The 24,801-nt window shown below is 53.9% G+C and overlaps 1 protein-coding gene across 5 annotated transcripts in view; it reads right to left on the bottom strand.

Annotated features, from left to right (window-relative positions):
* CAMTA1 (calmodulin binding transcription activator 1) overlaps positions 1-24,801 on the bottom strand; it is a 967,475-nt gene that overhangs the window by 109,597 nt on the left and 833,077 nt on the right. For all 5 annotated transcript variants that reach the window (XM_086344277.1, XM_086344278.1, XM_086344274.1 and 2 more), the window contains one exon: positions 13,043-13,196. In XM_086344277.1, the coding sequence (XP_086200403.1) occupies positions 13,043-13,196 (154 nt within the window). The remainder of the gene's footprint in view (positions 1-13,042; positions 13,197-24,801) is intronic.

Raw genomic sequence — 24,801 nt, 5'->3', positions numbered from 1 at the left:
CTAAAGGGCCAGGAAAAAACTTGTGAGTTCAGTGCCCAGCCAGCTGTACAAAAAAGAAGGGCTGGGATTCAGGAACGTCCAGAACCTGTGGGATGCAGGTTGGCAGGACCACGCTGGCTGGGGGGTCGTGGGCCCCAGTGGCTGCAGCTCTTTTCCTCACAGGCGTGTGATCTTGGGCAGATCTTTGATTCCTCTTGGCCTCAGTTTCCTTGTCTGTAAAATCGGTGCCTCTCATGGGTTCACCTGATGACACGTTTCTGTTCCCCACTGGACTTGAAGTCAAAAGCGGGCCCCCACACCCTGGGGTTCTGATTGGGTGGCATCCACAGGAGGTCTGAGCAGGACAGGGTTGATGGCCCTGAGTGAGGTGACCATTTCTGCTCTGAAATGTCATGCCTGGAACACTTTGGAAAAGAATTAGAGAAGTACTCTGGAAGTCCCCTCACCCCACAGTGGCACTGGGACCTGGGGAGAGCAACTGCCTGCCCTCCTTTGTGGGGCAGTAACTTCTGGAAGGATAACTGGAGCTTGGGTCACCAAGGCAACAGCAAAGATGGCACCTGCTGGGATGGATATTTGGCCTTCTTTACATAGGAGGAGATTGCTTGGTGCTATGGTGAGCAGGTGACAAGTGGCATGTTGGTGACAAAGAAAATCCTCCCACCTCTTGATAGAGGCTTATGGAGGGGACCTTTCTCCTGGCTGCCATCAACCTGGGCTCGTTCAGTTCCTGCCCAGGGACTCAACTCTCCATAAAGACCCCCAAAGGCGACCGTTTAACTGCTGTCCCGACAGGTCACCTTGGAGACCAAAACGGGCACTGTGATAATTTGTCTGGACAATGGTGTCCCCTGGAGGCTCCCAGGCAGCCCAGAAATGTGGTCATCCCACAGAAGAACCACGTGACAGAGGCGGGCGGGAGAGGGACCCTCACGTGCCTCTCGGGGCCTGAATGAGCCCGTTTAGATGTCTCCCAGTTGTTGACACTAGAAGGCTGTCTCTATGGCAACAAGGTCAATGGGAAATGGCAGCCGCATTGGTTTAATTTTCACTGTATTCTTGTTGACAGGAATAAAGGCCCAGCTTCTGATTTCTTGGTTCAACTGGATAAAATTTTCATTAGCTTTAACTTCTCATATCCAGACACCCACATACGATTCAACTTGCCCATCTCACCCTCAGCTCTCATTCTCCTATGGGTCCTGAGGACAACATTTTCAGAAATCTCATCTCGAGAGGTATGGAGGCTGAGCAGGGCAGGGACTGGATGGCATATGTGTGTGGGACACGTGGGCTGTGCCCCAAGTGAGCTTGTAATTCCTGCTTCTGAGGACGTGGGGCACAAGATCCACCCTCCAACCTTTTACCATCTTCTACCAGGAGGCATCAGCTGTATTCCGACAGTGAACAAGTCCAGGGAAAGGCAGAGGGTCTGGGGACTTCTTCCAGGTGGGAGGGACCTCGGGTGGGGGGGTAGGGAGCTGGTTTGGGTTGCTCAGGCATCACAGCAGGAGATTCAGGCCACTGGGGAATAGAGCTTCCTCTACATCCGCACTTGACCTCACAGGCAATCTCCTAGGGGCTCTGCGGCATTAAAAAGTGGCCTTGGCTGAGTGTTTCTGCGCTGGTCCCGCTAGCTGGGCCAAGGATATGCATCGTGGAGCCATTCAAAGCTTGGAGAATGTCCTGACTTGCTGAGTGGCATTGTTGCCGAGGCGGGGAATTCTTCGTGCTATAGTGAGAGCATGAAGCCCTTGAGGTTCTCTGATTGTCTAGTGATGTTGAGTGGAAGCCCTATTTGGCAAGGGGAGAGGAAGCTTGAGATTTTCTCCTTCACCTGGGAACCACGTGAGCTCTGAATCTTCTCTTTTGGGCTCAACTGCACCGTCTTCTCACAGGCTCTGCCCAGGGGCAGAGGTGGTGGGAGGAACCGGCTGTCCACCAGCCCCTCCAGGCCACTAGCAGTGGGGGCAGGGACCAGGTGGCGTTCTGCGTGGTTTCCATCTTTCTTTTGGGAGACCCTGGTCTCAGACACCTCCTCCGTATGCTCAGACATGGTGCCTGCAGGGAGGCAGGTGCCCTAGAAAGGGGGTAGCTGCCCCTGGCTCCTAACGATGTGGGCCAGAACCTTCTATCTTCAAAGAGAAGCTGAAAATCTGGGGACTAAAAGGCTGGCAACAAATTCCAAGTTGAAAAAAATCACCCCCCCAGCTAGAGCAGGGCTGTGTCAGCCCTAGGAGGCAGTCAGGCACTCCCCAACACCACCACAGAGAGGTCCCCATCAAAGCCTATGGAATCAGTGGGTGGCAGAGTTGGAATGGGGGAATTCTGTAAAAGCAGGGGGTGCATGGCACCCAAGTGGCCTTGAAAGGCAAGTAGCCAGGGAGAGACAGGAAATCAAAAGAACCATTTCTCTTAGCGCTCCAGTCTGGGGGCCAAATCAGCTAAATAAAATTTAGCCTGAGGGAGAAAGGCATATTTGCAAAACCACCTGGATCCTCCCAGCAGAGCAGAAAAAGAAAGTCAGCCCGTTTTTAAATCAGCCTATCCTACTAAGTGAAGTAAGCCAGACAGAGAAAGACAAATATCATATGGCACAGCTTATCTGTGCAGTCTTAAAAAGAAAAGATACAAATGAACTTATTTACAAAACAGAGATTCACAGACACAGAAAACAAACTTATGGTTACCAGTTGTTCTTTAGTTGCTAAGTCCTATCTGACTCTTTTGCAACACCATGGACTGTAGCCCACCAGGCTACTCTGTCCATGGAATTTCCCCTGGTAAGAATACCACGGGTTGCCATTTCCTTCTCCAGGGGATCTTCCCCACCCAGGGATCAAACTTGTGTCTCCTGCCTTGGCAGGTGGATTCTTTACCATTGAGCCACCTGGGAAGCCAATGGTTACCAAAGGGAGGGATAAATTAGGAGTTTGGGGATTAACATATACATACTGCTATGTATAATAGCACAATTTACTCAGTATTTTGTAATAATCTGTAATGCAAAAGAATGTGAGACACACACACACACACACACACACACACACTTATGTAACTATATCTATTGTTGTTGTTCAGTCACTTAGCTGTGTCTTAGTCTTTGTGACCCCACAGACAGCAGCACACCAGGCCCCTCTGTCCTTCACCGTCTCCTGGAGTTTGCTCAGATTCACGTCCACTGAGTTGGTGATGATATCTATATATTTATTTGCGTGTGTGTGTTTAGTTTCTCAGTCATGTCCAACTCTTGATGACCCCATGGACTGTAGCCCACCAGGCTCATCTGTCCATGGGATTCTCCAGGCAAGAATACTGGAGTAGGTAGCCATTCCTTTCTCCAGGGGATCTTCCTGACCCAGGGGTCAAACCCTGGTCTCCTGCATCACAGGCAGATTCTTTTACTGTCTGAGCGACCAGAGAAGCCCCTATATCCAAAGCCACCAGGGAAGCTGGTGCTTAGTCGCTTCAGTCATGTCCGACTCTGTGTGACCCTATGGACTGTAGCTTGCCAGGCTCCTCTGTCCATGGGATTCTCTAGGTAGGAGTACTAGAGTGGGTTGCCATGTCTTCCTTCAGGGGATCTTCCCAACCCAGGGATCAAACCCAGATCTCCTGTATTGCAGACAGATTCTTTACTGCTGAGCCACCACGGGAGCTGAAAGCTGAAAGCTGAAATATAGATATATTATATATAGATCTGTTATATCTATATATCTCCATCTGATTCACTGTGCTCCAATACTTTGACCACCTGATGCAAAGAACTGACTCATTGGAAAAGACCCTGATGCTTGGAAAGATTGAAGGTGGGAGAAGGGATGACAGATATTGAGACGGTTGGATAGCATCACTGACTCCATAGACATGAGTTTGAGTAAGCTCTGGTGATGGACAGGGAAGCCTAGTGTGCTGCAGTCCATGGGGTTGCAAAGAGTCGGACACGACTGAGCAACTGAACTGAAATGAACTGAAGTCACCGTGCTATACACCTAAAACTAACACATCACTTGTAAATCAAATTACACTTCAATCAAAAAAAAAAAAAAAATCAGCCTTGTCTCTCTCCTGTCTCTGCACTGCCTGCTCTCCCTCGTGCAGGGCTGGGAGGTGCCAGAAGGCATTCCGGTGGAGAATAGTGAACGTAAGGAGACCCACCCTGCCAGCTCTTCATCTCAGCAGCTCCTAACCACAGGACAAGCAAGGCTGGGCAGGGAAATCCTCCCCTGGTCCTCCTGCACTGAACCACTCCCCCTGTGAACCACCGAACCGCTCCCCCAGGGACTCCAAATCCAGCTGACACAGGCGGGGAAGGGGGACCTCTGGGTCTTGCGGGCTCTGTGCACTGATGAATGCCCCTGCACTTAAGACAGAGCCTAGGTCCTGGGCCCCGGGCCCCCCAAGGGGACACCGATGTGCTCCTCTTTACAGTGTCCCAGGGCTTCTCATCAATAGGGACTAAGGGGACAAAGTAGGTGATTAAATAGTTAACCCTACTAGGGGGTTATAAGAAGAGAAAAAATATGAGAGACCCCTGTAAGCTAATGATCACTCAAGAAAGCAGGTTTGCTTACCCACAAGACCAAGCAGGGTTGCTTAGCAATAAAATTCATGCAGCAGAAGGAGGAAACATCCCGCCCCCCGCCACCAAACAATAAAATAATGGTGGCCTGAGACCCACATCCTGCTCAGTAAGCTCAGTAAGTTAATGACCCCTAGGACATGTTCTCTGCCCACATAAAAAACAATAATTTGTGGAAAGATGACATTTCACAGTAAAGACCCTCATTGTACTGGGACCTGAAATATTTTTTCCATAGTGTCATGCTGTCTGGGCTTGATGGTGTGGGGACAAGAAAACTCTCCTGCTCAACCTGGAGGAGGAGCTTGATATGAACTCAAAAACGAGGAAGAAGGTGGTCTTTGTCTTCTCTCCCTCCCCACTTTTCTTTTGATTATGAAACTGCAGACCAGTAAGTTTTTAGGGTAGCTCCCTCTTGCCTGCCTGCTTGTAAGCCTCATAAGCATTCTATTCTAATAAGTCACTTCTTATCTATCACTTTGCCTCTCACTGAATTCTTTCTGTGCTGAGACATAAAGGACTGGAGCTCTTTGGAGCCCCCTGAAACACCATCTAACAGTTTCAGAATAACTTCAAGTCAATAAGTGTTTGGCAAGACCCCATTATGTTCTTGGTCCTAACATCTAATTTTCAACCCAAGGAAACTCCTTATGTAGATACCATGTCTTAACCTAGAGTCTGGAAAGACGTCACCGGGTCCTGAAATAGCCAGAAATGATACACCATGTTGTTTGTGCAAGTTTGAGAGCAGCATTCCCTCAAGCCTCCCTTCCTCCTGAATCTGAGAAACAGCTGATGCTCAAGGAGGCCTGTGGCCCCACCAAGGGGCCGACCCTGATCTCCATGGCAGGGCTCCTTGGCTGGCCTTTTGCCAGAAACTGGGTTAGAAGTTCTCCTTGCAAGAAGCAGGAGAATCTTGCTTGTTAGAAAATAAATGTTCCTAGGGCCCAATCCTGACCTGTGGAATCAGAATGTGTTGAGGGCAGGGGTGGGAGTGGGGTACAGGAGTCTGCCTACCAGCAACCTGCTCCAGAGGTTCTGATGGGGACCGCTGCTCCTGGCACTGAGACAATGTCTGTGTCCAAGTTCTATGGGCCACAGATGACTGGCAGGAATGGGGTGGTGGGGTTGGGGGTTGAGAAGGAGGAAAGAATAGCTTCCCTGAGCCTCATTGTTCCAGCCCCACCCGTACCCACAGAGCAGGTCCCCGACACCAGGTCCACAGGCACGGATGCATCGTGGCCCCTGCCTGCCCGAGGCTGGGGAGCAGGGCTCCTCCAGATAGCTTGCATCTGAGCTGCTCTGCTGATGCAGGCCACCAGGTGGCGCTAGTCGACCAAGAACCGGTTTGCCGGTGGGGGCCCAGAAAGGAAAGCCTTTGTTGATTTTACTTCCTGATGTTCTATAATCACCAGGATTACAATCTAAGCAAAAAAGCAAAACAAATAAACACCGCCCCTCTTACTGGGTCTTTGGTCTTTGTCTGGAAAATGATGAGAAAACAACAGACGCCTTGACTATACAACCCGAGGGTTGTTACAGCAGTGAGGTCTCCCCGGGGAGGGAGAGGAAAGGGTGGGGGCTCTGAAGACCCAGGAAGCTCACTGTTGGTTTAACCTGCAGGGCAAGGAGCTCCTGGAAGAGGCCCCTGAGAACCAGCTTCTGTTCTTTTCAGTCTCTGCTGCAGCAGCCACATCTCAGCACGGGGGGGTCCTGTCTCCAGTCGCCTACCTTTGCTGGGTCCTCGTGGCCTGCTGTCCTGCCCTCACCGCTGCACAGAGGCCAGGAATGCATGCGAGGGGCTGAGACCCTGGCTCCTGGAGACCCCAACAGGCTGAAGGTGCCCAGGGACTAAAGGTGATGGGGGTAACTGAGGATTGATTGTGGACAGCTAGGAGGGCTTATTTGATCCCCACACTCAACATGGGCTCCACCCACTATCAACATGGTCTTCATCACCTCATCCTTGACATGGCCTCCACCCCCAATGCCAACATGGCCTCCACCTCTCTCTACACACAACATGGCCTCCACTCCTCTCCACACTCAACATGGGCTCCACCCTCTCCACACTCAACATGGCCTCCACCCTCACTGCCAACATGGCCTCCACCCTCACTGCCAACATGGCCTCCACCCCTCTCCACAATCAACATAGTCTCCACCTTCTTCACACTCAACATGGCCTCCACCCTCACTGCCAACATGGCCTCCACCCTCACTGCCAACATGGCCTCCACCCCTCTCCACACTCACCATGGCCTGCAATCCTACTGTCAACACAGACTTTATCACTTCATTCTTGACATAACTTTCTCCCTCACACTTAACATGACTTCCTCAACATGTTCTTCACTCCCTTATACTCCACGTGAATTCTGCCTCCTCCTCATTGAGCATGACCTTTAGTACCTCATACTCAACAGGCCTCTATCCCCATCCTTAACATGGCCTCCTGCCTCACGTGACCACTGACCATGTGACCACTGCTCACATGACCACTGCCACCTCAGACTCCATGTGCTTTCCATCACTTCATACTTAATGTGCCCTTAAAGCCTCAAGCGTGACGTCACCTCAGTATCACACCCGTGTGTGCGTCTGCCTGTTTCCTCCTTTGTGCCTCCCTGCCTCCTGCCCGTCCCGTGTGTTCATCCAGGCTGGGTGACAGGAAGCCTCTTGACTGTCTCTGCCCAGGTTCTCTGAACGTCTGGGTACTTGAAGGCAGAACCATCGACTCTGCTCTCAGTCCGTCTGCTTCAGCCTCCTCAGCTGGTCCAACCTCTTGGATTTGCCTTCCTGAGGGCGGGGCCTGGGCATTCCCCTCAGGGCAGCTTTCCCAAGCACAGGGCTGGGCTCAGGGCAGAGGTTCTAGAAGCCTGTTCTCGGTGGGTGTTGGTGATGCAGGAGTCCCTGAGGGACCATCAGTGGCCTTGCACAAGGCTTAGCAGGGGTTGAATGCTGAGCACTCACCCTTTTCCTGAGTCTTTAGGAAAAGGGACAGGGTTCCTGCTCTGGGTGCAGCCCTGACACCTACATTCTTTGTGTCCACATTGAAGTTTGATGGCCATGGGGCTTCAGGGTAGAGGCCATGACCCCTCCTGCCCTGAGGAGGACAGCACTGCTCAGAGCTGGGGTGGCCTGTGCAAGGCCCCTCGCTGCTGGGGGGAGCAGGGCAGGATCCACCCCCACCCCCAGGTCTGTCCTGCACATCCGCCCCCCTCACTCCCACTGCCGCTTCACCCACTCTCAGGGGTGGGGTGGGACGGTCACGTGCTTGCTCTGGCCCAGATGGTGCCGGTGTCTCCACCTGAGGGCTGTGGTCTTGGTTTCCGGCCCCAGAGGCAAGGTGGTGGTGGTGGTGGTGATGGAAGGCTCGTGTGGCTGGAAGGACTAGAAAATCAAGCACTGCCCTGCTGCCTCCCGAGCGTGTCCCTGAGTGTGTGCTTGTGGGTGGTGAGGGCAGCCGTGTGTGCCTGTGTGCACTCGGGAGTGTGTGGACATTTGCATGGGTGCTCCTGTTTTGCCCACTCAGTGCTACTGAGACCTGGGAACCCCTGAGCAATAATAACAGAGGGGCTCCAGGAAGGCAGTGGGAGCAGAGCCAAGCCCAGAGGTGGCTGGTGGGGCTTCCAGATGGCCTCTGGGGCCAGGCAGGCCTCTGGGAAGGCCCCATGTTGCTGGGCAATGCAGGGCTCCCTGGCTGGCTAGGGTGCGCCAAGAGGAGCCCTGAGTGGGGACAGCTGGGGGAAGGGCTGAGAACACAGCTTAGAGCTCCTGCCTTTATCCCTCACTCTGGATGGAACAACCTTGCCACCTGCTAGCTGGGAAGCGGCTGGCATGCCTATCCCCTCCCAGGCTGCCAAGGAATGGGGCAGGGAAGAATGCCATGGCACTCAGAGGTGAGGGTCCACTCCAAGGGAACTGGCTCCATCTGGCTTCCTGAGGGTGGAGGGTCTGGGCCACTGTGGTTCTGGGCAGCCAAGGATCACTGAGCAGGTTTCTTGCCAGGCTGGCGGGACTGAGGTGCAGGGCTCATCTGGCCCGTCATTGCTCCCACTTAAGGTTGATCGAGAAGGAGCCGACCCCACCTGCCCAGCCCCGCTCACATTATGGCAGTGTGGGGGCCAAAGAGGGTGCTCTCTCATATCAGCTGCACTGTAACAGACCCTGGGGTTTGCAAGATGAGACCTGCTGACTTTTAGATCATGTTCACTTGAGTTCTAAAAACTCCAACCCTCAGACAGATGGAACCCAGGGTATCCATCCTCAGGCCATGAGTTAAGCTGAGCCAAGCCTTTCTCAGCTGAGGCCTTACAAGAGGCACCCTGGCTGTACTGAAGGACTCAGTACAGAACTGAGAACTTATTTCCAGAGAAAGTTAGGATGTCAGTACTTAGAAAAGTCTTCACTTCCCAGATTCCCTTGCCAACGAGGGGGTGACTACCACTGAATTCTAGCCAATGACATATGAGTGGAAGCGTTGTATGCCACTTCTGGTTCCTGTCTTTAAAGTTAAGAAAGTTGCTCTCCTTCTTCTTTTCCCACCGGTTGGAATGCAGTTATGATGGCAGGAGCTGGAGCAGCTATCATGGAGCCACATAAAAGATGGCAGTACCCTAGGAATGGCAGAACAACCAGCTGGAAAGAGCCAGGATGGCTGATCCGATTCCTGTCCCTGTGAGGCTGCCCTATCAATCCTGAATTGCTCTGTGAAAAAGAAATAAGATTTAAGTCACTGTTCCTTTTATCTTTGTCACAGAAGCAGGACCCATATTCTAAATACTGCTGAAGGGATTGCAAAAGACAGAAGGCATCCTTGGAAACATGCTGGGAATTCCTATCAGTTATCTGAATATTTTTTTCCTCTCTCTCTCTCATTTTTTAAATCTGGAGGAGGCATCTTTCAGTTTGCAGACTGAAGGAAAGTCCCCATGCAACAAAAGGTCACCACTGCAAGAGTCAAGGTGGAGTTCTTGGAGTCAGTCTGGCAAGAAGCTGGGGTCTGTGAGATCCTCCCACCCACCTTCAACAGGTGAGGCAGAGGCTGAGGAGCAGTTTCACTTCACCCCTGATAAGCACAACATTTTGATTGAACCACTGACAGCTCTGCTGTAGGGCAGGGAAATTTGGAAACATCAGGAAATCAAACTGTGAAGTCTTTGAAGGAATGTGATTTATGTGAAAATGTGATGAAGCTAATGCGTTTGGCTCCGGCGTTGGGTGGCACGCCTGATTCTGGAACCAAATCTGATGCCTTCCTGGCTCGCAGCACACACCTCTGCTTTCCCCAAACACGGGGAGCTGGTGCCCTGTGTGTGTGTTCCAAGCCCGATCGGCATCTAAAGCTTTTATTGGAGCCATATTTCCTGGGCCGTGTTTCCAGGCTGTGCACGTGTAACCAGACCCACACACACACACGCATGCACACACACACACACCGCCTGAGTGACTGCACCGTGCTGCTCCCGCCCCCGGACACCACAGAGCCAAGTGTGATTAGACTTATGAGGAGTTTGCTGTACTTTTCCATAATTCCCATGATGCACTGCAGGCTTTTGGAAAGGCGCTCACAGTTCCCTCCTGTTGGGCATCAGGGTTGGACCGAGGTCTGTTTCCAGCGCCTGGAGTTCATGGCTTAACCCCTTCCCCTGCTGTGGGGACATGCACTCCTATCGGGCTCCTGTGGGTGAGGGTGACTTTTCTGGGGAAGGGCCCCTTCTGAGAACGGGGGATGTGAGGAGGTAGAGACAATGAAGAGAGAAGGAAGCATCTCAAACAAGAGGATGGGGGAAGGAACTGGGGTGATGGAGTGACTTACAGGAAAGGGCCCCCTGTGTGTGTGTGTGTGAGATATGCTGGGAGGGCCCAGGCCGGAGCCTCTGACCATGATGATCACCTTAAAAGGTGTCTCTTTCCTCAGGAACATCCCCTTGGCTAATCTCTGGCTAACTCAGTCTCTGGAACCTCCCAGGACATGGAATGAAATAGTGGTCTCAGTGCCTTGGACCTGGGTCTGCAGAAACCCAGGAGCCAAGCCCAGCCCCACGGAGCTGGCTGGGTGATGCTGGACTTGGTAGAGAGAACGCTGGACTCTTTCTCTCACTTTACAGAGAGGGAACTGGGGTGCAGTGAGGGTGGGTGATGGGCCTGAGGTCACACAATGGAGCAGTCACGGAGCTAGACAGCGCACCCCACTCCTGAATGCCCAGCTCTCACTCAACCAGCCTGACTGGGTGGCGCCAGTGCCCAAGGCTAGCGGAGTCCTTGCTGCTGCCCAGCCAAGCCTCTGCCAAGAGGAAGTGTGGGCAGGCCTGGGGAGGAAACCCAAGGCCAAGGACAAGCCCTACGCATTTAGACACCACTGAATGGAAGGGGTGGGTGGGCAGGGGTCAGAGCGGAACGCCTGGCACCATTACCTCACTCTCCACCCAGCCCGGCCTGGCCATGGAGGGTGCCACCGGGCAGCTCTGGTCCCAGGGCCTGGCCACTGGGGTCTTTGTCAGGTACTCAGGTCCCTGAGGGCAGTGGATCAAGCTGGGTCCAGCCACACTCATTCAGCACCCCACAGATATGTAGAGAGAGCCCTGCATGTGCCAGTATGGTGGGGGGGCCTGAGGAACAGCAGACAGGAAGTACCCATGGGAATGAGCTGGGACGTCTCCCAAGTTTCCAGGTCCTCTGCAGAGCTTTGCAGAGCTCGCGTGGCCCCTTCCAGTTAATTGTGGGAGGCTGGCTTCAGTCTGGTGTCTCCCTGAGAGGTGTCAGGAGGCCCGGGGTGCTGGGGCTGTGAGGTCCAGCCTGGGTGGTCTGGGATGGTCAATGGAAGAGGCACTGTTTGGGCTGAGGTGGAAGGATGAGGTGGGTGAGCAGGTAAGGGTGGAGGTGAGCCAGGCAGAGGGGGGTCGAGACACTGCAGTTCCCATGGAGGGACCACCCGGCCGGCAGCCCGGGAGGGCGGGGTCAGCAGTGTGCCGAGAGTAGAAGAGCTTCGGGCACACCTCGGATCTTGTGCTCCGTCCCGAGGGTGCCAGATGGCTTCAGCTCAGGATGGTTCCACTGGACATAACCCGAGCCTGGAAGACGCCAGGCCTCCTGGCTTTAGCTCCTGGTGGCAGCAGCAAGGGCAGGCTGGCCAGACCCTCACCTGGGGCACGTGGTCCAGGAGGAGAGCATGGGGGGACCTTAGTCTTGGGGTCGAGCCCCTGAGGGGGCTGGCGCATTGGCCTACTGGTGTCTACTTCCCTACACAGAGGCTTCCCTGGTGGCTCAGATGGTAAAGAATCCACCTGCAATGCAGAAGACCAGGGTTTGACCCCGGGGTTGGGAAGATCCCCTGGAGAAGGGATGGCAACCCACTGCAGTATTCTTGCCTGGAGAATTCCATGGACAGAGGAGCCTGGTGGGCTACAGTCCATGGAGTCACAAAGGGTTGGACATGACTGGGTGACTAACACTTTCACACTTTCACACTTTCCCTGCACAGACGCTGTCCTTCCTGACTCCATCCTCAACCTGTGGCTGGTGGGGGCAGGGGCCATCCTCATCTGAATACTGAGGGCCTCTTTGGATGAGCTGGTCACTGCAGGTGCCACCTGGCCGTGGCTCAGACACTCAGTGACCCAATACTGTCTCCAGGAAAGGACATTTCACTGGCTCTCTCTACATGGTTCTTCCCTGCAGCTCCAGTTCCAAGGGGGCACAGGTTCTTAGGGCCCTCTTGACTGGCTCAGTTAGGTCCCATATCATGACTGGTCTTTGCCCTGAGCCTTGAGAGATCAGTGTTCCAGAGCCCAGGGCCCCGTGCGCTGCACGGCTTTCCTTGGGTGTGTTCTCCCTGAGCCCCACCATGCAGGCAGCAGGAGAGGCCACCCAGAGCCCCGGTGGCTGCCCATGGAAATGAGACACCGGCCGCATCCGGCTATCTGGACACGCTTGGTGTTTTGCATTCAGTGATCTGCACCTGACAGATGCTCCCGAAAGCATCACTCCGCTGACAAAATGAAATCCAGCTCAGTTCCCACCGTCTGTGTGTCACTGCGTCTGGGAGCAGGGCAGGCCCCGTGCCCAGGAACAGATGGGCCGAAGCCAGAAGGCAGCCAGCCCGTCCTCAGCCCACGGGCCTCTCCCTCCCCAGACTGCCACCGTGATCCTGTCTGCGGCCTGCAAGACAGCAGTCGGGGCACTCCCAGCTCTGCTCCTCGCTATGGGTTTTGGGCTCCAGAACCCCCTTTCTCATCTGTAACGCAGGCTGACATCCTGGTTCTGGCTGTGGCTTAGGGAGTCCCCCCTCAGGGACTGTGGGCTGGGCAGGGTCCTTGTAAATGCTGAGTTCACCGTCATCCGAGCAGAATGGGGCTCCCACACCTGGGTCTCCACTCCACGGAGGACCTCTGGCCCCGTCTGGGTGATGCTGGCCGGGCCCCAGTGCACCCTGGCCGGCTGGCCACGCCTACTCACACATGGGCTTCAGCTGCCCAATGAGCTCCTCCTTTGTCCATTTCGCCCACTCCTTCTTGTCGGTGTTGATGGAGCAGAGGATGGGGCCACAGGGCTTGCCGCAGTCCTCGATGGCCGGCACGTTCAGGTAGTGCACCAGGACGATGTCAGGGTTCTGGGGGAGAGCACAGACACCGGGCAGCATAAGGGTGGCTGGGAGCCCGCCCAAAGTCACCCCGCCCACAGTCATCCCGCAGGCCCGGACAGGCTGCGCATCCCCATGCCAGGCTTTCTCAACCTGGGCACTGCTCACCATTAAACCAGCTCATTCCCTGTTGTGGGGGCCACGCTGTGAAATGCAGGATGCTCACCAGTAGCGCCCCTGGCGATCACCTGCCAGAGGCCATCAAGCACTGCCTCCTTCCTCAAATCTCCAGATTTTGCCCATTGCCCCTTGGGGCACCTAAATTGCCCCGAGTTGAGACCCACTGATCCACATGTGAGCAGCTTCATGCAAAAGTAAAGACCACACATACATGCTCAGTGGCTCAGTTGTGTCTGACTCTTCAGGACCCCATGGACTGTAGCCCGCCAGGCTCCTCTGTCCATGGAATTTTTCAGGTAAGAATACTGGAGTGGGTTGCCATTTCCTCCTCCAGGGAATCTTCCCCAACCCAGGGATGGAATCCCCATGTCCTGCATTGGCAGGTGGATTTTTTTTTTTACCATTGTGTCACCTGGGAAGATGTAATTAAGGACCACATATGAGGTAAACGTATCTCCAGCCCCACATCCAGGACCTGTGCCTACAGCTGCCCAGCAGCCCTGGCCCCTGTTCTGTGCTCTACATGCATTTCCCCTTTGCAACTCTCTGGACTCCCCCCGCATGGGCATCACCACCACCCTCCTCCTACGGGAAAAATGGAGTTCCTGGAACTTAACATGCAAGGATCAATTTTTTTCGGCCATCCTGTGTGGCACATGGAACTTGCCCCACTAGGGATCGAATCTGTGCCCCCTGCAGTGGAAGCATGGCATCTTAACCACAGAAGTCCAAGGCACCCACTTCTAAGAGCTGGATACCCTTCTGCCCCTCAGCCTGTGGTCTCCCTGAGCAAGCATCACCCAGGAGACAGCTGTCACTCAGAGTCTTTGAAAACTCAAAAAAAAAAAAAAAAAAAAGAGTCTTTGAAAACTCCTCCTCGGAAATCTCCGGATCTTTTAAGTGGAAAGAACTCTCTCTGTGAAGATGCTGAAGACACATTTTGTCCTCAAATGGTTTCATTGAGATGGGTCAGCCTCTTCCCATCAGATCCAACTCAAAGTGCCCTCCATTGCTCTGCCCATCACCAGCTCTGGTAGCCACTTGCCAAAGGGGCTTTTGTGGGGAAGCAGCTACATTGCAAAGACCACAGGCCCCTCTGTGGCTTTCAATGACTGCCCCCCCCCCACCCCCGCCCCATTCCCAGAAAACCAAGCTGTTCATTGGGCCACGTTGGGCCTGATAATGTTGTTAAGAAAAAGCAGCCATGTCACTGAATAAACCAGAAAGGCCTTCTACCCCAATCAGAAAGTATTTCTTTGCTTTCCTTTCTTTTTGCAGCCATGCTGTGTGGCACGCAGGATCTTAGTTCCCCAAGCGGTGATAGAACCTAAGTCCCCTGCAGTGGAAGTGCAGAGTCTACCACTGGACTATCAGGGAAGTCCCAGAAAGTATTTTTTGAAGCATCAAGAAACATATGATAATATATCAAGTACAGCAGGAAACTGTGGAAAAGCCACTTGGAAGACCCCATCCTCTGCTGGTTCCCAGATCCACCTCTTTGACTTTTCCCTTCTAATACCCAACAAGAGGAGTCCTGGGTGGGTGGGTATAAGGACCCCCATCATGGAGTAGCTTGAGTCTGCCATCACCTTTTTGGATCTGATCAGAGCAAGAGTAATATAGGACTTTGTGACTCAATCGATGCGTTAATAAATAAAGACTCAAGATGACACCACGACCAGTGCAGGAAGGTACACTGGCATCATTTTAAAAGATTTTCAATAAGGGTTGAAACGCAGAGTTTTTTTTCTGGCCAACGCTCAGTTAACCAGGAAATTAAATCAACATGAACAGGAGCTTCTCTTTAATGGCGGCATTTCTAGATTGCAGTAATCATGCTTCTTAATAATAATGATAATCCCTGACATCGGCACCGCACTTTCTTCTTCTCAAAGCACTTTCCATCCATTATCTCATTTGGTGGCTGTGCAAGCCAGGAAGGCAGGCTGGGCAGGGCAGTGCACCCCTGTCTACAGTGAGGACCCTGAAGCCCAGCGAAGCTGTGTGCCCAAAACTGTGTGCCTGGCAACGGACAGAAGACGGGGCTGGAAGTCAGGGTTCTGACTCTGCTTTCAAGTCCTGCTGAGATCTGGTGGCCTCTCTTTGCCCAGTCTAACTGCTTTCCCGTTTCCTGTTTTACTTCATCCTTACAATATGCCCACGAGGCAGGTGGGCTGGCTAGATCTGCCATGCTTGTGGCCTGGATGGGGTAGTCCAGGAGATGAGGGGCCATACACCTGCATTCCAGCCCTGCATCCTTCCTACCAACCAGCACGCTGGCCTCCCCAGGCGGGGAGCTCCGGCCTGAGCCTGTGCCTGGCCAGACAGCAGCGCTAGCTGCTGAGCGAGACAGAGTAAAGATCAAAGGAACACAGGGACCCCAGGGCTTCCTCTGATCCCAGCCCCAGGAGCAGGAGCCCGGCCCTGCAGGGAGGAAGCCAGGATGCCAGATGTCTGAGAGATGAAAGGCCCACAACTTCCTGCCCCACTGCCCCACTGAGCACAGCCTGGGTGCTTGGAAAAGCTGTGGGAGGGCATGGTAGTGGGTGGGCGGGCAGGTGGGGACCTGGGGAGCAAAGGGCAGCCCTCACCTTGCATCAAAACTCCCAGAACTTGAGTTCCTGCCCTGTGGCACTTGTACTGTCCTAATTCAGGAAGCCCCATCCCTTCCTTCCAGGTCCAACTCCATTTCTGCTTAACCAGCTTCCACCTACCCTATGAAGACAGGCACAAGGTTTGCCTCCTCCTCCAGGAAGCCCTTCTGGACACCTCACCCTCTGTACTTCCACCACAGCAAGGTGGAGATTGTGTTTGTGTCTTAATAGTCTGTGGACCTCTTTATCTGCTCAACAACAGGGACAATGCCTAGGAGCTATCACTGTGTTGGGCAATGCCTGCTGCTCATTTCATGTTTGTAGAATTGCATGAGGCTGACTTTGGATGCAACCAGTCCATTCTGAAGAGATCAGCCCTGGGATTTCTTTGGAAGGAATGATGCTAAAGCTGAAATTCCAGTACTTTGGCCACCTCATGCGAAGAGTTGATTCATTGGAAAAGACTCTGATGCTGGGAGGGGTTGGGGGCAGGAGGAGAAGGGGACGACAGAGGATGAGATGGCTGGATGGCATCACTGACTCGATGGACGTGAGTCTGAGTGAACTCCGGGAGTTGGTGATGGACAGGGAGGCCTGGCATGCTGCGATTCATGGGGTCGCAAAGAGTAGGACATGACTGAGTGACTGGACTGAACTGAACTTTGGATATTCTGTTCTTACTCTTCCCAGACTTGTGTTCAGCTGACACCTGGCCTTAGTTTTCAGTGTCTTCGAAGGGTAGGGCAGCTTCTCTGAGCATGGGGTGTTCATAGAAAGCTAAAGGCAAGGCTGGTTCTTAACCTTTTCTGGGTCTAAGGCCTCTGAGAATCTGATGAAGGCTGGGGCTTCCCAGGTGGCTCAGGGGTAAAGAATCTATCTGCCAATGCAGGAGACCCAGGTTCCATCCCTGGGTTAGGAAGGTCCCCTGGAGAAGGGACTGGCAACCTACTCCAGTATTCTTGCCTGGAGAATCCCATGGACAGAGGACCCTGGTGGGCTACAGTCCAGGGATCACAAAGAGTTGGACACGATTGAACAAGTGAGCATGCACACATGGCTTCTCTGCTCCCAGCCCAGAAGGATGCCCGAGGTGCATCAGCACTGCATTTCAGGAGTTCACACATCCAGTGGTCTGTGGGTGCTCTGCCTGTTGCCAGTGACGTAGGGACTCAAGATCCACCACAGCCCCATTCAATACACCCAACACGTACATCTTCCCAAGTGCCTCCATTCTAGGCCTTATGCTTCTCAGCGGCCTTGATAGCCTCAGTCCCTGACGGCTGCAAGGAGGCTGGGTTTGGGATTAGGAAAGGCAGAAGTGGGCTGCGTCATGGTTTATATCTTTAACACAAATTCCATCCCTGGGCCTGGAGTTCCCACAGCTGAAACTCCTGAGTTGAATTTTAAGTAACGACTTCCTGGCTTGAGGCCGGTTTTAAGACACAGAGTGATTGAGGTATTTTTGGAAATTGGGGGCACACATCACTTCTTGGCAACGTTGTGATTTTATTCATTAGTTGTACATTTTATTGGGTGTTTCTGGCAGAAAAATATATTAGGCGCAGAGCTCCAATGCTTCAGTTTCATGGGGGAGCTCATAACAGTGTCAGATCCTGAACGAGTAGGGAGCTGCCAGCCCGGTGGGGCAGGCTGGCTCCAGGGGACACAGCTGAGGATGCACTCCACCAGACCCACCCAGACTCTCGGTCCTAGACCGTTGTGAAGCCAGCCTGCCTTCATCTCCCTGTCCCCACCTCAAGCAGACATCCTCTAAGGGTCCCCCAGGATTTACCACCCAGGTCAGACCTTGCAGGTCTGAGTTCTCAGGTAGAGGCTCTGCTCTGGGATACGGAATTTCCATGAAGATGTTACAGGCCGACCCTGCAAGGTGACAGTGGCCTTTGAAATGACCTCCCTGAGTGTCCAGAAGGCTTGTCTGCTGTTAAAGGCCTGGGGGAGCCCGATGGGGTGGCTGTGGAGGGGAAGCGGAGGTTAAGAGAAAGTCTCAAAGAAATTTCACAGTATGGATGTTCCTTAAAAAAACTAAAAATAGAACCACTATATGATCCTGCAATCCCACTCCTGGGCATATACCCAGAGAAAACTATAACTTGAAGATACATGCGCCTCAATGTTCATAACAGCACTATCTGCAATAGTCAAGACATGGAAGTAAGATTAGTGTCCATCCACAGAGGAATGGATAAAGAAGATGTGGTCCATATATGCAGTGGCATATTACTCAGCCATAAAAAAGAATGAAACAATGCCATTTGCAGCAACATGAATGGGCCTAGAAGTTGTCATACGGAATGAAATAAGTCAGACAGAGAAAGACAATATCATATGATATCGCTTATATGTGGAATCTAAAAAGTAAGGGTATGAAGAAACTTACCCAAAACAAAAATAGAGGTACAGATGTAGAAACAAACTTATGGTTACCAGGGAGTCAGAAGGGCAAGAGACATTGGGAGATTGGGACTGACGTATACACACCACTATGCAAATGGCTCCAACACTTGGCCACCTGATGTGAAGAGCCAACCATTGGGAAAGACCCTGATGCTGGGAAAGATTGAGGGCAGGAGGAGGAGGGGACGACAGAGGATGAGATAGTTGGATGGCATCCCTGACTCGATGGACATGAGTTTGAGCAGGCTCCTGGAGATGGTGAAGGGCAGGGAAACATGGTGTGCTGCAGTCCATAGGGTCGCAGAGCCAGATATGACTTGGTGACTGAACAACAACAAATGTAGATAACTAATAAGCCTGGCGAGCTATAGTCCATGGTCTCACAAAAAGCTGGACACGACTGAACGGCTAACATACACATACACAATAAGAACCTACGTTATAGCACAGGGAACTCTATTCAATAACTCTGTAATGGCCTATCTGGGGAAAGAAGCTAAAAACGAGTGGATATATGTGTATGTATAACTGAGTCACTTTCCTGTATACCCGAAACCAACACAACATTGTATGTCAACTATGCCCCAGGAAAAAAAATTCTCAGAGAGGTTCCAGAGTTTTCTGGGTGGAGCCATGGACTAGGAGACCCCCTTCCTCCCTTTTGAGCGCTTCACCTATGAGTGGACAGAGCCCCCACTCTTCTGTTGCAGGGGCTGTGATGGGGTCTTTGTGAGGTTCAAAGTCCCATCCTGGAGGGTCCTGGTCTTCTAACTACTAGTTGCCACCAAACCCCAAACCAAACAAAACCCTGGTGTTTTTCTAGAGAGAATGACCAGAGCAAGCTTCTAACAGGCAGTTTACCCACTTACAGTGCACACCTTCCCCACTAATAGTCCGTCCACCCAGATTTTCCTCTTATGGCTGTCTTGTCCCTTCCTCCTCAGGCCTCACAGCGGGGTCTTTGTCCCCCTGCCCCCTCACTACCCTCCTCCAGCTTCACGGCCTTCTGCCCACCATATTCCAAGGAAGGCTTTATTTCCCCCTCCAGCCTTCCTCCCTGCTCTGCTCCAAGCTCACCTGTCCCATTGCCCATCAAGGGGCCTCGGAATGCCCCTGACTTACGTGACCCAGCCTTATGGCTGCACTCCCCACACCTGGGCCACCCCAGCTTCACCTGATGACGAATGGCACCACCTCCCTGCAGTGGCCCCAGTTAAAGTCTTTCTCCTCTCTGTCTCTCCCTCCAATCCACCTGTCACCAAGTTCCATCAGTTCTCCATCCTCAAGTAAGCCTGCCCACCCCCGACTCGGCCCCACACTCTGGAGACCACCTGGTTGGAGCCCCACCCCCTGCCACACGGACCGTCCACCTGCATCTCCCTGCTTCCTCCCTCCTCTCCTCCCCATCCCTCTTCTGACACTAGCCGGTGGACCCTAGGATTCCAGCACCGGCTCCCTGGCCCAAGAATGAACCCCACCCTCCTGACTTGGTCCTGGGGACCCGCCATCTGTTTTCCTCTCCAGTCATTCATGCTCCCCTGGGTTCGTCCTGCCTCTGCTGCCTTCTTTCTCTCCTGAGCTGTTCTCTCTGACTGATGTGCTCCTCGCCACCTGAGTCTCAGTGCCACCTCCTTTTGGACACTGTATTCAGAGACACCCCCAGCCACGCGTGGTGCCTCCCTGCTGCCACCTAGGGCCCTACTGCCTTCGCAGCCTTTATTTTCCTTACTGTGGCACCCACCCTGGTTCACATTTCTGAGCAGTCACAGCTGGGTTTGGCCTGTTTTCCCACCTGGAAGCAAGAACTCTGGTGGCCGGGCTCCGTCCTGTTCAGGGAGGGCTCCCAGAGCCCCGGGGTGGGGGTAGGGGGGCGCTGTCCACCTGCTGAGTGCCGAGGGTAGGGGCCGCTCAGCCGCCCCCAGAGCCCAGGCCCTGCTGGGGGAGGGGGTGGTGTGGGGCAGCCCCCTTCTCCTGGTCTCCCTTCAGCTGGTCCTCAACCAAGCTCCTCCTCAAGTTTTACTGGAAATGAGAGGTTTGGACTTGCTACGGGCCTAGTTCCAGGCTGTGGGCTGGGCCCGCTGGCCAGAGAACTGTGAGCTAGAGCTGGTGGAAGAGGGTTTCCTGGGGCCGAGTTAGGGCTTGTCCCCTAAAGCATCTTTCCTAGTTGGAGTCTTTCACCTGAGCTAGGGGGACAAATGGAAGCTGGCCCAGGAGGGGTTGTGAGAATGTTCTGCAGAGAGCATGCAGGGCTAAAGTGAAATCAGCTCCTTAGCTGCAGGACTTGTCAGAACCTTGGGGATACCCTGCCTTGGAGGATCTCTGGGTGGGCCTTGTGCGGGCAGGATTTCCAGGCTTATTTGACCATGAACCTGACCACCTCTTGGGACCCAAGTGTTTCTTGGAACACAATTTGGGAACCACTGATAGAGTTCAAAGTCAAGGGAAACCACCATTAGCAGTTGCTGAAAGGCAGGGCCCTCTGTAGTTTCTGGGTCCCTTTCCCCTGGGGCCCATCCCTGGCCTGGCCTGAGGCTCACCAGGCATTTGAGCTGCTTACAGGTGACCACCAGGTTTCTAAGGAAACCTGACCAGCTGGGTGCACTGTCCCCACAGCCCTCCCCTCTCCAGAATGCCCCTTTCCTGGCATCTATGACCACAGCCGTCTTTCCTGACCTGGGTACCCCAGGCTGCTGGGGTACCCATGGGCAGACATGGGACTGAGGTGGATTCCCTTCTCTCAGGCTGAGCAGGTAGGGGAGAGGCAAGCAGGAGAAGGGCATTGGATTGGTAGGGGGAAGTAGATTTAATCTTAATTACAGGTGATGGGGATTTCAGGAGGGGAGACTGCTATGAAAAAGAAAGCACCCCCATTCTGCTCTTACATGAGGGTTAATGCTCTAGCAGGGTGTTAGTGGCTGGGGCAGCAGTGGAGGGGGCAGCTGGGGTGCCAACGGCGGCATCAATGATCTGAGTTAATTTGCAACAGCTCTTGCTGCAAACAGGACAAATCCCTAGACCCTGGTGGCTGGGGCGAGGTGGGTGCAGCAGCCCAGGAGAGCATCAGGTGGGGAACGGCTGCCAGGTGTTTCTCTGTTTGTTCCCACAGGTCCTTTAACACAGCCCCGAGGGAGAACTGAACTCAGTCCCCCGCATCATGCAGAACGTGGGCCTGGAGGGCTGGACCTCAGGCCTGGGCGAAGCTGGAAGGGGAGGAGGAGTCAGGGTGTGAGAAGGAGAGAGGAAAGGAAATAGACCAAGGTGCTCAACAGAGACGTGAGAAGCGAGGGTAGTGGCAGCCAGTGGGTGGGGGTGGCACAAAGACTGGGGGTTGGGGATGCCAAGCTCGTCCCTGGAGAGCTCTGACTTCCAACCTTGAGGTGATGCCCATGGCTCCTGGGACTTCTGGCTCTGATTGCTGTGGGCTGGGGTGCAAAAGCATGTGTCAATGGCAAACACTTGATCCAGCTGAGCCCTCATGCCTGCTCCTTAGGCTGGAGGAGATGAGTGTACATGTGGCCTTAACCTTGTTGGCAGGGAGGCGAGGCAGGTAAGGGGCTCAGGAGGGGCCTTACCCACAGCTGATTAGAATGGGCGTTCGTGATCTGTTACTGGTTTGAGATGCAGGTGGGGACGCCTTCCAGTTTGCAGGGGGAAATGGAGCCCTGTGCCTCCTATAGGTCAGGGCCACTCCAGGGTTTGTAGTGCAGGCCCTGGAATTGGCAGAAAGCAGCGCAATTTCACCAGAGACCCAAGTGGCCCGGAGCGAGAACCTTCAGGAGCTCATATCCTCCCGGCCTCAGCCAGTGGTGGGCCCCAGGTGCCTGGATGCTAGGGGTCCTGCAGCCGCAGCCCCGACTCCTAGCCTCTGGCTGTGAAGTGGGAGACAGCTCCCCTTTCTGTGGAGTTAGAGGGATGGTGGTGCAAGAAGTGGTTAAAAATGCAAAAAGTTGTTGGTTTTGATAAAGAAAAATGCAGCTGCAACATCTGTTTGACTCTTGTTTGCAGCTTCATCAACGCTAAGTGTTCAATAAATCAGGGTGGCATGGCGCTCCGTTTCTTCAGTGGCTCGGTCATTAATCTCGTGCCAGTTCTCATGAAAAATGAAGGAGAGAGGCCGTGTGATGGTGAAAATGTATACATTACCCAGAAAGTCATAATAGCATGTAATAGTGGCCACACACCTCCCCACTAGGGCTGGGGGGAGGGGGTGGGGGCCGGGACTGAGCGCCACCGGCCTGGGAGGAGGCGGGAGGCAGAGAGCAAGTCTGCAGCATTCGCGAGTCCATTCTGTGGTTGCATTTGTCGTCTGAGCAGATTCTGAGAGCCCTCTGATCATCACAGGCAGAGGCTTCCCCATACCTGGGTGCTTTACGAACGAGGCTAGGCGCCCATAAAACAGGAGTGCAAAGCTGGCAGAAAGAAGGGCAGGATTTATGAGAGAAGGAATAAATGATGATACCAGGCAGCTCAGGGCCAGGGGTGTCACCACACTGCAAAGCAGAGAGAAATCCTCTCACATGGGCTCCAGCTGCTCTGGGCGGCCTGGCACCTGCCCGCTGCCCTGGATAAAGGTATGGGGTGGGACCACTGTCCCCCTTAGGTCTCCAGGGGTCTATCGGCCCCTGCAGCCTGCCAGGCCCTCCTCGTTGTCTTTTCCCTACCTAGGGAAACCCAGTTGTTCCCATGACCGAGTCCACATTTTACCACCATCTCTGGAGGTGTGCTGGGTGCTTCTGGGGGGGCAGGACCATGCCTGTACCCCCAGAATGCACCTCCCAATGGGCGCCTCTATTTGCAAAGATTGCTTTCTGAGTGTCAGTGATGTGTGGGCCCCACCTTTATGCCCCATGAAGGTCTCATTATTCACTGCATTCAACAACCCACAGAAGCAGTTGCCATTATTACATGTTTGAGGGCTGCAGACTCTCATGCTCAGGACTCTGTGATTCAACCCAGGCCTGAGCTCCATGCCAATATCACCTCCCCTCCACGGGGGCCTTGGGGCTCCAAGGGAGCTCGCCAGACAGCAGGTGGAGGGCTGCGGACCTAGCCCTGATGCCCTGAGCAACCACAATGAAGATAGAGCTTTACCAGAGCATAAACAGATCCAGGGAGCCTGGCTGGGTCCATGGGGCCCTGGGAGCTGCTGGAAAGTGGTGGGGTGGGGTGGCTGTGGCTCCACGGGGCACAGCCAAGGCGGCAGAGCCCCTGTCTCAGTGTCAAGGACCTGTGGTGGTCAGGACACCCTAAGTGGTCAGGCAGGGCTGTAGAGTTTGGGGGAGGTTGGGGACACCTGGAGCTGAGCACCTGGCAACTGGGTGGTGGTGGGGGGCAGAAGCAGGTCCCCAGAGTTGGGGCCTGTTGAAGAAGCCAGAAGACAAAGAAAGGAGGCAGAGTAGGATATGAAAGAGGTGCCCCTGGGCGTCCCTAGTAATAGGCAAAATCAGCTGTCAGTTGTGGGCTTCCTGGGAGCCAGACCCACATCCCTGGCTGGGTACCGGATGCCGCTGCAGTCCCAGCAGGCAGGAGACACAGAGAACCTCCTTGCTCCTTTGCCAGTGCTCAGCAGAGTGGGGACCTGGAGACACTTGGGGGGCTCACAAGGGGCCTCATCTCCTGCTCCAGGCAGGGAAAGAGGCTAGCAGCCTTGGGGGAGCTCCCGCGGCCCCCTCCGCCAGGCGGCCCTCATTAAGCCCGCACGTGCACCAGAGGGAGTCGGGGGCCTGCAGCCCATCCCCGCTTTGGAGGGAGGCTTGGAGACTTAATTAGTTAATGTGGGTGAAGTGGTCTAAAGATGAAAAACCCTGGGTAACTGCTGAGTGCTGCGGCTGCTGCCGCCGCTGTTACACAATTACCAGAATTTACCAGTCATGGGAATACAGTTAAACAATTTCCACCTGGTGTGGGCTTCCAGGAACCCTGCTGGCTTGGGGGATGGCCAGCTCGGTCCTCTTTCACCCACAGGTGATGTAGGGAAAACACACGAATTGTGGGAAATCACACCTGGTACCGTCCTGACCACCCAGGGACACTGAAGTGGAGAATGTGTCTCTCAGCCCGTGAAGTTAAAGATGCCTGGGCTCAATGGATGCTGCTGGTCCAGACTTTCTGAAAGCCTCCAAGCAGGTTCTATCCAAAGGCCCCTGGAAGGTCAAGCCATCCTGGAGGATGCTGCTGGGGAGAAGGTTTAACTGCGCAGGTGGACCTCAAGGCCCCACCACACCTGTGGGTGGGATGTGTGGGCACGTTTCTGGATGGACAAATGGAAGCCAGAAGATTCACGCTGGCTCAGGACCAGGCCATGTCTTACTTAAAATCATTATGCTTTGGGGGAAGAAATTCCCAATAATATCTCCACGTTTGCAGATGATGCGAAACTGTCCCGGGTGATGAAGCGCCACATCATTTGTGATCGGTCGTGAGAGGACTTGTTTAGTGGGTGCAAA

This window comes from Bos grunniens, chromosome 16 (genome assembly GCF_055505025.1).
Source record: "Bos grunniens cultivar Pamir isolate PY7600 chromosome 16, Bosgru_T2T1.0, whole genome shotgun sequence".
NCBI classification, from domain to species: Eukaryota; Metazoa; Chordata; class Mammalia; order Artiodactyla; family Bovidae; genus Bos; species Bos grunniens.
The sequence above is the reverse complement of the archived record's forward strand: the minus strand, read 5'-3'. Positions and strand labels throughout refer to the sequence as shown.